The sequence below is a fragment of the Atractosteus spatula genome, chromosome 9 (genome assembly GCF_055471065.1).
Source record: "Atractosteus spatula isolate fAtrSpa1 chromosome 9, fAtrSpa1.hap1, whole genome shotgun sequence".
Classification (NCBI taxonomy): Eukaryota; Metazoa; Chordata; class Actinopteri; order Semionotiformes; family Lepisosteidae; genus Atractosteus; species Atractosteus spatula.
Window position 1 is genome coordinate 5,590,642 of NC_142714.1, and position 13,761 is coordinate 5,604,402.

A 13,761-nucleotide genomic window follows, 5' to 3' on the forward strand; every position below is an offset into this window, starting at 1 on the left:
TGGCAGCGCACCAGCGGAGAGCCAGTCCGCTTACACCCACCGGCAAACCTGAGTGGACCCTTCGCGTGGGCCCTCTCGGTAGGTGGAGGAGATCCACGCTCATCCCGGTGAAAGTCGCGGCATGCCGGAAAGTAGGCGAGAGACGCCCCCCGCACAGGATGCCGATCCCTCGTAGAGCCGCAGGGACCGACCGGCCAATCACAGCTCGTTACTATGCGTCGTGGGAGCTGGTGGAGTTCCCCTGACCAGTTTGTCAGCAGCACACGCCGAAAGTGTGTACCTACTGTAGATGAATTTGGGAGATTTCACCGGCCTGTGCTTACACTGATCTCCTAGACTCCCTTAAGGGAAGCGTCATAAGTTTGCCGTGGTTCACACATCTGAAATATGACGTGGTAGATGGATTATATCAGCCTTTTTATTTTTTGGTGTTGGGCATTAAAATGGATGTTGGGTACAATGATAGGCAATGAAAACACAATTGCTTTGTTGCCATTTTAATGCCTCTCAGGGTACTTATGCATCCGTGCGAGTAACCGTAGATGAGACATTTGGTAACTGGATCTTCGAGCTTGATGTAATTTTAAAGTAAAAGAACAAAATGTTTCATTTGTACCTGCATGCTGTTCCTGGGAACATAATCTTGCATGGTTTCACATTGCAGAAAAATGTATTCTTCTTCTCTGTTAATTTTAAATCCCATTACCAGTCTGCAGATAATACTTTGAACCAAAACCTGTGTTGAGTGTTTTTACTTGAAAACAGACGTCTGTGCAGGCATCACTTGAAGGGTGTAACCTTATGAAAGTATTGTGCTTTTGGCATTTCAGAGGGCTGACTTGCATTCTGAGTACATTAGTCAAGCCACTGCTGTGAAAGCAAAGATCATTGCAGATTTCTTCATTTCCAGCAACACTTCGGACACGGTGTTGGAAAAAAATGAGATTTTATTTCAGGAAAAAAATACTGAGTAAACCAAACTCTTAAGATTACTTTCTCAAAATCATTTATTTACTATTATACATAGGAGAGGATGTTAAAATCTTAAGAGTTTGTACACCAGCTTAAATGAGGCAGATCTTATTACACAAAAGGTTTTTCTAGCAGCTGCAGATTTGACCCAACCAAATGAATTTTACCCCCTCTTTTAGCATTTTTGTAAAGTTATGGAATAACAATGGTTCTGCAAAGCCTAAAAAAATAAACGCATTACATCTGTACTATGGTTTCTGATTCCAGCTAGAACTTGGCTTTAAATGTCAGCTGTTTTACACTACCTCAAACAAAACTTTTTTTTTCCTTGAACATTTCTATATAAGCAGCATTTTACAGCAAAAAAAAATCGGTACCAAATTTAAAACAAGAAAAGGCGATGACTTTTTAAGATTGTGAATTAAGTACACAATTATCTAACTCAATTTTAGTACATCATACCACATAAAGAAATCTGATTATAAGTTTTACAAGATTATACATTTACAGCCAATAGGCTTAGTTTCAGTACCCCATAGTATTTATTGCTATATTAGCAATCTTTTATATATATTTTTATATATATATTTATATATGTATTTCTGTTTCTCTAGTTAGGGTAACGTACAATTAGACAGAACCAAAATAGTGTAACATCCTGGAATAACCCTGATTTGGTTTGAAGACAATGCAGTTGACCCATGTGAGTACAGTAAGCTATGAAAAGACTTGACATCTTCTATGAAAAAGTGTGAAAAAATAACTTCAGTTTGTGTTCCCCGCAACCATGTTAGGAAAAACTAACTCTTTAAATTAACAAAAATGTTTTTTGTGTTTGTGTAGAAGATCAAACGTTTTGTTGCTTACAAAAGGTGAAAACATGCAAATTTAGATTAAGTAACACAGAATTTACAAAATGTTTCCTATTTGATGAAAGTGAGAAGCACGAAGACATTTAAACAAAAACAGAAATAAACATACTGCTTTATAATGAGAGTGTCCAAAAGAATTGTGCTGCACAGGACAGTGGGATACACAACAAAAGAACAGAGATTCCACAGGCTCTTGTCACCAGACAGAAGGTGCAATGATCATTTGAGAATGTTCTAACAGTGCACTTGGCATTGTCATTAACACAGGAAGTCCCATCCCAAACAGTGCAAATAGCTGGAAGGTTGGGAAATACACTGCAGCTGAGCATTCTCCCGCCCACGTCGAAGTTTTTAACAAAAACCAATTGCCAAAAAAAAAACCACACAAAGTAGCAATTACAGCCATTAAAACAGGCCGCATGTGATCATGTTCACGATTTACACACAAATATTACGATCTTTGTTTTTTCTATATAAAAAAAATCTTAGTTTCTTATATAAATACTTTATCCACAACAGTTGGAGTTGTGAAGAAGGTTCCCATTGAGTTGCTTGGTGGTAGCACTGAAGTGTCATGCAGCAGCCAGATTACATTTTGCAGCCTAATGTGTTGGAAACAACACCAGCTCCAGTCATGCCCATATTGTCCATACCAAGGCTTGAGAACTGTGTGCAAAGCCATTTCTGCAGTACAAATTAGAAAGCGGTGCTATTATCAACTGTGCAGCTGAATGGTCCATTAGGGATAAAACCGAGTTGCGTGATATCAAGGTTGGCTTTCCGGAGGTTCAAAATCCTTGTGCAACTGAAAGCTGATTCAGGTGTTCCCATTTCCTTACAAGGCCAACGGATCTGCTTGCAGCTGATGCTGGATCTGCTGGGGCTGTAGTGGTGGCGGCAGTTGTAGTGGGACCAGGGCCTCGACCATGTGTGAGGCGTTGTGCTGTGGTGGTGGGGTCCCCTCCGGGTTGGACGTTTCTACAATTTCTCCATTGTAAAAGAAGTACTGGCACTGCTGAATGAAAGACTCTATAACAGACTGGTTGAGTTTGGTGTTGGAAAGTGTGTCCTTATTTTCAAAATCGGGTCTCATTAGTGTAGGCCAAAAGCAGATGGAGAGGTTATCTGCTGTCATTAGAGTGGTTTTGCTTTGCTGGCTCACTCTGCAAGGGGGGGGGGGGGAAGCAAAACAAAGCAAAGACAATGAACATCCTGGTTAAAACATTTAAATTAAAGAGTAAAATGGGAAATGATTATGCTTACAATGCAACAATAAAGATTCAGTTTAGAAAATCTCAACAAGTTGGGATTCTGAAAATCCTGACCAGAGCAATATGAAAAAGTCAGATGTCACAGATTTCATTATGTTCATTTACCAAGACAGGTAGTTGGGAGCAGTTTATTAACAGCCTGATTCCAACTGCTAGATAATTCCCTTGCTCCTTTGTTTCATGACTCTAAGAAGTGCTATGGACCAAACACCAGCTCAGCTGCTTTATTTTAAGAATGCACTGCATTAGCTCACATCATGCTCCTTGTGAAGGCTTAAATATGATGCGTCTGATCAATATAGACTGTGTCAAACTGGTGGTCACGCTGTGCAAGCTAAAAGAAGCATGTGAGCCATGTATAGGAAAAGAAATCTTAATCATGCCCTATTATATTGCCTTAAAAAGAAAAAAAAACAGCTGGACCTGCTCAATTATATTAATGGTGGAAAATGAGGAAAAGCATTGTAGTTTTATAGATCAGGTTCTATAAAAAAACAGCCCTGGAATCATCAGCAGAACCTAGACAATAAGCTGACCAAATGGGCTGTATAGTGTGAATGGGGCTGCAGGTCTCTTGATGTCACCCAGGGGTAATGAACTCAAACCCACAGCTGCAGCTCTAATTGTATCCCTCCCCTTAAGAGAAATGGGACTGCTGACCAGCACGGCACAAACTAGGCTTTCCTGTGGCTATTTTTAGTCTTTTCCTGACTTTTTTCTATTCTGTTGTACAGTACGGTTTAAACACTCAGAAAGTATTTCCAGACAGTGCCGAGAAGTTTAGATACAAATATTGCTAAAATCTAGAAAACAAAATATCTGTCTTTTTCGTCATAGATGTCACCCTGACTTGTTACAAGTCTTGGGGCTCACATATTAATAAAACAAAACACATTGTAAATAACTAAGCCTTGGAGTCTCATCCAGTACCTCCGTCCACTGGAGGCTGCCCATTCACAGTAACCCTGAGCTTTGGGCAGTCTGTCACATACTTTAAGTACTTCTGGACTGGGGTACAATGGAGATGGATAGATGGCCTTGGCTAACTGCATAACCACAAAAAGCCTAACTGTAGGCTAGGCAATTTTCAGTGAAGGAGGGGTTTCAGCTAACAACAAAGCCTGCACTCTGGCCTGGGGCATGTGTTGTATTCATCTTGACCAAGCCCATGCATGGTGTTGCAGACATACAGTAAGAGAAGTATAATCAAGGTTTTCAAGCTGGTTAGTATTAAAAGTTATTATATAGATGGGTGGATTTAATTCACAGCATTTTTATACGGCCATCTTTTTCTTTATATGTTATGGATGCATCACACTACTACAATGTACTGGGGGACACTTGGGTAAACCAGAAATGTATTCACCTGTGGTACACACACACAGGTATAATCTGTGCAGGATAGCCTATGACCTTGGAAATTGCATTATTCCAGCAACGATCACGATTGCCACAGAACTTAAAATACAATAAAGTAATCTTATGCTATATTCCTCCTGCATTCCATTTTCTGTTGTGCCTCCCTCAGACCAGATTTAGATTGGTAACATTAATGTATTCCATTTGTGAAAGAAATGAGATGTGGGTGCTGCCTGCAGTCTGAGCTGCTCTTTAAAATTAGAATGCAGAGCTCAGAGAAAATAACCAGGATTAGTGGACTAAAATATTTTGCTTGTTGCATTATAAAAATATGATTAAGAGCTGTCAACATTAACCACGGGAAAAACACATTCAAATTCATCTTCTTAAGCTCAAATATTAAGTGATCTAGAAATAAGACTTAAAATCAGTATGGTGTTGTACAGTCTATGCAAAATGTTTTTAAAGCATTCTTAAAATGTATTCTCAATGTTGAATTAAATAGAGAAAACTGAGTGCCTATTTTTTTTAAATGCCTGTTTGCTTTTGCGAAAGGAGAGACAGAGGCAGGCATTCTTTTTAAAAAATAATGGAAAGAGCAAAATATATCCACAACACAGCAGCAATTAAAAATGTTTAGCTAGTTCACTTGATTCCATTAATGAATTTTAAAAAGAACTTGGAACAAAGAGTAACCAAGAGGTTAACCTATAGCTACAGAAAAATGTAATTGTTCTTTACAGTACCAGGCACATAACAACAGTGGAGCATATTTAAAAATAAAACCACAGAATTAGCATAGACGTATGAATATTACACCCAGATTACTCTCTGCAGTAAGGATATCCATCAGATTACCCCACAGGATTAGGATTCTGCGACCACCCAGAGATACTTTCCAGAACTGAAATGCTGCCCCACTGGAGACAGAGTACCTAGGCAGCTCACTCTTCGCCACACATCACTACCGCTTTCCTCAAACATCTGCAAGTATAGAGGCTCAGAAGCACTTCCGCCCTCTGCAGATACAAAGCCCTCCAGGAAAAGACAGGCTCTAATCAATATCTATTGATCCTATTCCACTTATTCATATATGTCAGGAGAATCAATTTATGCTTATAACAGAATTTATTTATGTTTTATCTCAGTATAAACATGAGATTTTTTATTTTTGTTAAACCCAGGAGCATTTTCATTGTCATGTACTTCACTTTAAACTGGTTAGGATTTCAAACAATTTAAATGACGTTTTCAGAAAAAATTTACATACAGTTGACTCGCAATTTATGCGAGGGTTAGGGATTTTGAGTAGCACGCAAAGCAAATTAACCCTATAACCCTTATAAAACCCCCCCACCTAACCTTTTATGATAATTCAAGGTATTAAATACAAGTATAAACACAGTGAATAAAAAAAGATGACTGTACAGGTTACTAGCTAGCTCTTGTAGGAGTGCTTGACAATTTTTTATGATATCAGGATGCACAAATGTAATATGTCAGGTATTTTCTGCTTCATTTCCTAAACATTTCAGGATTGGAAATGCTCGAATGTCAGAAATTACACTCACAAATTATAAAATCCTGAAAGCCTCAAACAAATAAGTAATATTATTACATAAGAAATGTGCAGAAATGTTACAAAACATCCTATATATAGAAAGAAAACAAGTTTATTTCCCATACCTGTTTAGGTGAGTTATGACATACTTAAAAACTTCATAGTTCACAGATGGGAATTTCTTCACAATATCCTTTAAGACTCTGAGCCTCTCTGTACGGTCAACTATTTCTGTACAAAGAGAAAACATAACAGATTGGTGTTTTGTTCATTCATTACAAAAGTAAAACTTGAAAGAACACAAGAAAGATTACAAACAAGAGGAGAACATTAAGCCCACATAGCTTGTTCAAGTAGCTACGTGATCTGAGGATATCGCCCAGCCATTTCCTACAAAAAAAAATCAAGAAATTGGCTTGATTAGCCAGCAGCCATATCACCCTGCAGCTCAGAACTGGCTAGGCAGGTGTGAGCCTGGTCAGTACCTGGATGGGAGACCTCCAGGGAAAAACTAAGGTTGCTGCTGAAGTGGTGTAAGTGGGGCCAGCAGGGGGCGCTCACCCTGCGGTCTGTGTGGGTCCTAATGCCCCACTATAGTGACGGGGACACTATACTGTAAACAGGTGCTGTCCTTCGGATGAGACGTAAAACCGAGGTCCTGACTCTCTGTAGTCATTAAAAATCCCAGGGCGTTTCTCGAAAAGAGTGGGGGTGTCATCCCAGCATCCTGGCCACATTTCCCATTGGCCTTTACCAATCATGGCCTCCTAATAATCCGCACCTATGAATTGGCTTCAACACTGTTCTCCTCCCCACTCAGAGCTGATGTGAGGTGAGCATACTGCGCGCACTATGGCTGCCATCGCATCATGGATGCTGCACATTGGTGGTGGTGGAGGGGAATCCCTATTACCTGTAAAGCGCTTTAAGTAGAGTGTCCAGAAAAGCACTATATAAGTGTAAGCAATTATTATTAATTATTGATTGACATGACAACATGTCAATCAATAATTAATCATTAATGCAGCATAGTGTGTTCAATACTCCCACAACCTTTTGTGTAATAAAGTGCTTCCTGTTCCTCAGTTTTAAATGTACTTCCTTATACCTCAACTTTTCTGGTTCTTGTTTCACCAAGTTGTTCAAAGGCATAACTTTGTCAATGCCCAATGTGAGGAATTTAAAATCTTCAACTGCATCCCCTCATAGTCTACTGTTTGAGATTAAAAGAGTTCAGCTCTTTTAACCTTATACACAGTCTAAATTTCTTAGGAATATTTTATACAACTTTATACTCACAACTTTATCTATGCTGATAATGCTTCTTAAGTAGCTTTTCAAGCTCAATGCTTCTCAATGCTTTATATTTATTGTTTATATTTGTTCTATCTGCATTTAATAATTTGCTGCTGTCAAGTCACATGCCAGGTGTTTTTGTCTATATCTTTCTGAATTTTCCTTGCAGCTTCTAAAATGTTTCCTATTAATCTAAATATTTAAAATATCAAAATAATAGTTTATCTACACCAGAATGTATATTTAATTATATGGCAAACAATAACCCATGTTAACAATCCAACAGAATTTTACTGTTGTGGTCAGACCTGCTACCATACAGGTGATCCTTTGTTTTCCATTACATCACCTCGCATGTAATGGAAGAAAGACTTAAAATTGGTCTGATCTTTTCACAACTTTTATTGATAGATGCAATTTCCTATTTGGTAATACCAGTCTTAAGTGACTGTTTGAAAATGTTTCGTTAACAGTCTGTGATTAACAACTCACTTCCTTAAGTACAATCAGTGGAATAACATCAGTCTTTGGAGGATACTAAACCGTACAGTTTTTTAAAAGTACATCTGCCTATTCTGTGCTAAAATACTATTTTATACAGAAGTTAGTCTCCGCTAGCGTGATGCAGGTTGTCAGTTCCTCATTTAACACACAGGTTTTCTAAGTAAACACCAAAATAGTCTGCAAGTGTCCTCAAACCGGCTGCTCATCCAGATCTTTATCATCACACAACTGTTCTGATCAGACAAGTGTGAAGACGGAGGATAGAGCTCAAACCTGCCAGCCTCTGTCTGACATGAAAGCATGCAAGAAGAAAATTCAGTGACTGAAGGAAGACTATTAACACAGAACACGTATGCACCATAATGGATGGAATGACACAAATTCATATGTGCACTAAAGGATTCTTTAAAGCACTTATTTCAGAAAGATCAAGAGTATCCCAAAGATACTTGACCCCAAACAAGAAAAATGTAAAAAAAAAGAACATGAGGAATACACGAAGAAAGTACATTCAGAGAGAAATAGAGCACAGCTGCCCTAATCTCTAGTTATGTCACAATTTAATTATTGTATTTCAAATGTTTATACTGAATATTTTTGTAACTACAAGGGAGAAAACATCTGATGAAACGTCACATTTCGGGGGTCTGATTTTCAAGTTGCTCTTTTTTCCCTGTGATTTCTTTCTCATTCGTATGATGTACAGATTCCTCAACCAGCCTAGTTAGTATTCTTCGGAGTCTTCTGCTTGCAGCTTTGAACTTGTAAAATGCTCCTAATGAACAGGTATTAGAAAACCACTGTTGATCTGTCATGTTACATGATTAATTGATGTATACAAGGGTATTTCTTGAAAACATTTGTAAACTGCTACCACTGAGTTACAGCCGGGGCTTTTGTTACATTTAGAAGTCTGAAATTAACAGAAATACATTACAGACTATTAAATATATTCAACATTAAATCCTGTTCTGCATTTAACTGAATAACTACTTAAAGTGTAGTGCCATGGATAATACATTTCCTGTAGGTTGAGACGGACAGCTTTTAATTAAAAAATGATTTACCAGCCTTGTCTACAGTTATTTTCTTGAGGTTATGGATACATTTCTTCATAAGGATAAATCTGCAATGTACTTATGTAGAAAATTATTAACCTGTCTAATGTCAGGATTCTATTTTCATCTAAATTCCTAACACATCTCTAATCAATATTTAGACCAAAACATTATTATTCATCAACTGAGCATTAAAGGAAAAATCACTATGCATTCATAAATTCTATTTTTAGGAAAATGGATATTGATTAAATGGTTTTTGCTTCAATTTGATTAATTGATCATTCTTGATTGACTATGATACTCCTAAGTGTCTTTGACTGTTACATAAATACTAAATTATCTCATTAGTGATTTAGTGCTTAGCAACAGGGAGAGTTGATTGAGAACAGCTGAAGAGGTAATTTAACCTGTAGAATGTTGTTTAAAAGACAGAAAAACACAGAAAAGAAACACCATGTCATATGCAAGTTCTCAAGAAAACAACATCTTAGTACAGTTGGCACTGCCATCCCAGCTGGACAATTCCTGGACAAAAATGTCCTCGTACTACTTGTCTGCCAGTGGTTTTCTTGTGACGTGAAAATGCAATGGTTGCCAGCCATAAGACCCACTGAGCATTTGTGGGAGGAGCTGGGATGAAGTGTGGCATCTAGGGCTCAGAGACCGGTGAACAGGAACGTGACTGTGCAGGCTCTATGTCAGGAATGACACAAAGTCCCACTAGACAGTGTCTGTCTGCAACCTGTCGCATAGCATGTATCACAGATGTACAGGCTATATTGCTTCCATACATGATTTTGCCTGTGACTTTCACAGCAGACGTCCTGTTGATCAGCCCCGGTGATCAACATAAGAAATTTACTTCTACCATGTCCGCTCAAATAAATGTCAATAAAATGTCACTATGTCGCTAGAAAAAAGATTCATGATCATTTACAAAGTTATTTGTTGCAGTGGTACATTTCTTCTGATGTTCCATATATGTATATAAAACCTCCTGTGAAAATCAGAAAAGAAAATCCTGAAAGTAAATGATTTGGGCAACAGGAGAATACAGGCACATGGGGCACATCAGCCCATAAATTAATGTGCATTTAGAAATACCTCTCATCTCAGCAAGCTAGGATTTTCATGTTCAGTATATACTGTACGTATTGCGTTTCTTGAAATCAGTAATGGAATTTCACTAAAAAAACAGACTTCTGTGCGCTTGTGCAAGTTCAGTGAGATTTCTCATGAGGTTTACATCCATATATTTTATTTCATTTAAACTTCAGGTTTTGGAGTTTTTCTTCTCCCAGGAAAACCTTTTTATTGACATTAGTGCAATAAACCTTCCTTCACTCAAATACAAAGGTCTACAGATTTGATTCACATTCATTCCATAGAGTGTTTCCTGATTAGACAGGCAGAAGCAGGTTTTGGCTATGGTATCAAAATCTACAGTGCAGCTATTCAGATGACCTGCCTGTCATTATTTAAGCAAAACCACCAGAAAAGGAAAGAACAAAACCTTTGGATAAGTACGAGATGCATCTAACAGAGATCAACAGATAGTACTATTGAATTCTCATTTTCCTCTCTTCTCAGATTGCACTGCTCACCCCCTGCCAGTGATGACAATATCTTGTCAGTGCTGAAGAGAGACAGTGAAAGCACAGAAGCAACAATTCTGCATTGTGCAAGCAGACCTGCCACCATCTGCCTGTTTAAGCTCCTTCAGAAATGCAGCATGTTTCTACTTACTGGCTGCTTCCACCAGCTCTGGGTGAAGATTGTAAGGAATAAGAGGATCAGGCAGGTCAGCAAAGAAAGCTTTGAGAGCCCCCGCAACAGCATTTACTGCCACATCCATTGCCATCAAGTCCACACTGTGGTCTGCAAGACAAAACAAAACCTTCTGAGCAGCAAGCCTGAAGTAAAGTGACAGCTGTCATTATACATAGAGCTACTATGAAAAACCAGAACTGTACATCCAGGGATAAAAATATCTATTTTTCCACAGTGTCCAATACATTATATAAAAGGGAAAACCACACAGTCAGGAAAATGAGAAGAAAAAAAACACAAAAAGAAGGGAAAACGGTTCCAGGCCGGTAGGCAGATATGTGCTGATAGTCATCCTTTCAGGCAAACTATCCCCACTCAAGTGTAAGATTCAGCCACCCAGTAAAAATATCCTCTGTGGATTCTAACTCAACCTGAGTGGGTTTGGAAACATAAAAATCAAAGATAAAGGGCTAATATTATCAAATTTTAAAAAAATTAATGCCTCCTAAAATGTACAATTCTTTTATCAGACTCAGTCCAGTTTCAGAAATGATTTTTCTTTTTTGGATTAAGCTTCCTACACTTCGGTACAAGTTAAACTGAAAGAATGCACTCCCTAGGGAAGACCATGGTGAGGGGTTACAAAAGACACCTGAATTCTTTTAGAGGATACTTTGGCAAACAATCACAGAACATAATTTTTATTTTTAGTCATACTTTCATGAGACAGTAGAACTAAAAAACAAAAAAATAAGGAAAAATAGAAGACAATGATCAGTACCTTGATCAAACTGCTTCTGAATATTATCTTGATCCGTCTTGTTTCCACTCACACGATACAAACCTTCAGTAGACAACCCTGAACAAGGAATAAAAAAAAAGTATGAAATACATTGTCTAATCTTTTGTACAGTTAGTGAATGAATATCTTTATTATCTTGATGGGGCACAGAAAAGATCAATGTGTGTTTTATTGAACAGAATTTCAAAAACTGACACTAACAAGAAACCACTGAGATAAGAATAAAAGACAGATCAATAAATAACATTCTTGTTGATTTTCTGCCTCGATCACATTGATTTAGGTGAACATTTTAGAGGGAATGAAACGGTGTCCTCAGCACTAGATCTTCGAAAAATGAGGTTTGGAGTGTGATGAGCTCAGATGAAGAGTCACAGCAGCGCCATACACTTTTACACCAATATCTTAATTCCCTCTCAAACCTAACACGCACAACCCCACTGTGCACACTGTGCCTCCGAGTTCACAGTGTCCTCTCTGCAGTGGTGCACAGTGGCAGATAAGCGTCCGTTTCGCAGGGCAGAACTGCTTTGCAATTTATTGCAGTAACAGGCTGCACTGATACGGCGAGGGCTAAATCTCCCCTTAGAAAGAAGGATATTAGTGTGTCAAGTGGCGAGAGCTGATGTGAGGGCATGAGGAGCCCCATGAGGAGCTACTTACAAATGAACCCGTTTTCGCAGACATGATACACTCCGCCGAGGACTGACCTTACAGAAATGAAAATGAGCCGCCAGACACTTTTTAATTGATCCTGTGCAGCAAGGTCTAAAGGTCTTATTTCAAGTATCGTGTTTTTTTTTTACAAATGTTAATATGGACTAAGACATCCTTCACATTGATACCCATTCTAGAATTAACTTTACTTATGTTTTAAGAAAACATCGTTTGAATCACTTGGAAAAAATAGGACGGATTGTGTCCTGTAAGAACCGATTACCAATTTTACCAATTCATTGTGGCAACTTCTCTAAGTATGAGTTCTGAATAGGGGAAGCTATTGATCTTACAGCACAACGTTATTTTCTAAAACCCAGACAAGTACACATTTAACAATTATTCTGCACATCATATTTTCTCAGGATTTCACCACAGAAGGTTCAGCTCGTTCCAACAACGTATCTGTAAAAATCCACTAAAGCAGAGGTTTCAAAACAGTATTTGAATAATATACAGATGTCCCCGAATAGAATAACAATGACTAAAAATGACTCGAGCTCCAAAAACGATGACAAATTTGTGGTGGAAAACATAAATCAGGAATTCCCTAAAATATCACACAGAGATGTTTATTTTCAGATTTGATTTAGTATAGTTTATGATGTTGGCACTGGATTTTGCAGTTATTTTTATGGCTCCATACTGTATCAAACAGCCTCTTCCGAGAGAATGCCCACTGTTGGCTGTATTCACAGAGAAATTTAAAGTGACATAATGTGTTCATTGTGATGTTGCTGTACCCTCAGGCAACTCACCCAACATGAAGCTGAAGGAAATCCAATCTTGCATCAAAACAGCTAAAGCCACTCACAGCACTAAGAAGCAAAGATAAGGCATGATCCTAGAGACACACCTGCGCTTGTACGACTTCTATCGCCTCTTTTGCAGAAGTACAGTACAGAACCTGCAGCATCAGTTACTTCACATTCTTCAGATACTTTAACATGTAGAAGCTTGAAAGCACCTCATATACAGGAAAGCAAGAGAAAAGGTATTCTCAGTGAAACCACCCAAGAGTTAATCAAAGAGAAGGGCCGAGACAGTAACTACAGTAAAAGCACGTGTTGTTCCACACTAAATATACAGAGCTTTATAGCAAAGAGATAGATTTGTCAATGCAAATGAATGCATTGACTTTCCAGCTTGGCAAGATCTAATCTAACTTTCTTTTAAAGTTATCCATGTTTTGTCACAACTGTGGACATGAAGAGAGGTGGGTTCATGAACACGGGAAAAAATAGTTTTGCAAGGGTGGAAGTGACAGGTCAGGAAGGTCATAAGCCAAGATTGTCCAAAATAGTGTGTCTGTATTATATGACGGAAGTTTTCAATTCAAGAAAGCATTTGTACTTAAATCATGTGACCCATTTCCATCCTGCATGTCAGATCATTTCATTTTGCAGACATTGTAGGTGTTAGCAAAACAGTCTTTTCCAGCAGCACTGCACTATACTTAAAAATGATTCATAAAAGCTGTTATGGCTAATCCACAGGAAACCCAGAATATAGAGGATAACTGCAGCTTTCAGTCTAACAAATTAAGAAACCCTGTAAAGCACACTGTAAATGCAGC

The 13,761-nt window shown here is 38.2% G+C and overlaps 1 protein-coding gene across 3 annotated transcripts in view; it reads right to left on the reverse strand.

Moving 5' to 3' along the window:
- Window positions 1-929: 929 nt before the first annotated feature.
- Window positions 930-13,761, reverse strand: part of arhgap5 (Rho GTPase activating protein 5) — a 47,763-nt gene continuing 34,931 nt past the window's right edge. For 2 of the 3 annotated variants that reach the window (XM_088925130.1, XM_088925132.1), the window contains exons 4-7: window positions 11,448-11,525; window positions 10,643-10,774; window positions 6,161-6,266; window positions 930-3,007 (exon numbers count right to left, since the gene is read on the reverse strand). In XM_088925130.1, coding sequence (XP_088781256.1) covers window positions 2,680-3,007; window positions 6,161-6,266; window positions 10,643-10,774; window positions 11,448-11,525 — 644 coding nt within the window. In that variant the 3' untranslated portion in view covers window positions 930-2,679. Of the gene's footprint in view, window positions 3,008-6,160; window positions 6,267-10,642; window positions 10,775-11,447; window positions 11,526-13,761 lie in introns of those variants that run through there. The other variant, XM_088925133.1, reaches the window with a different exon arrangement.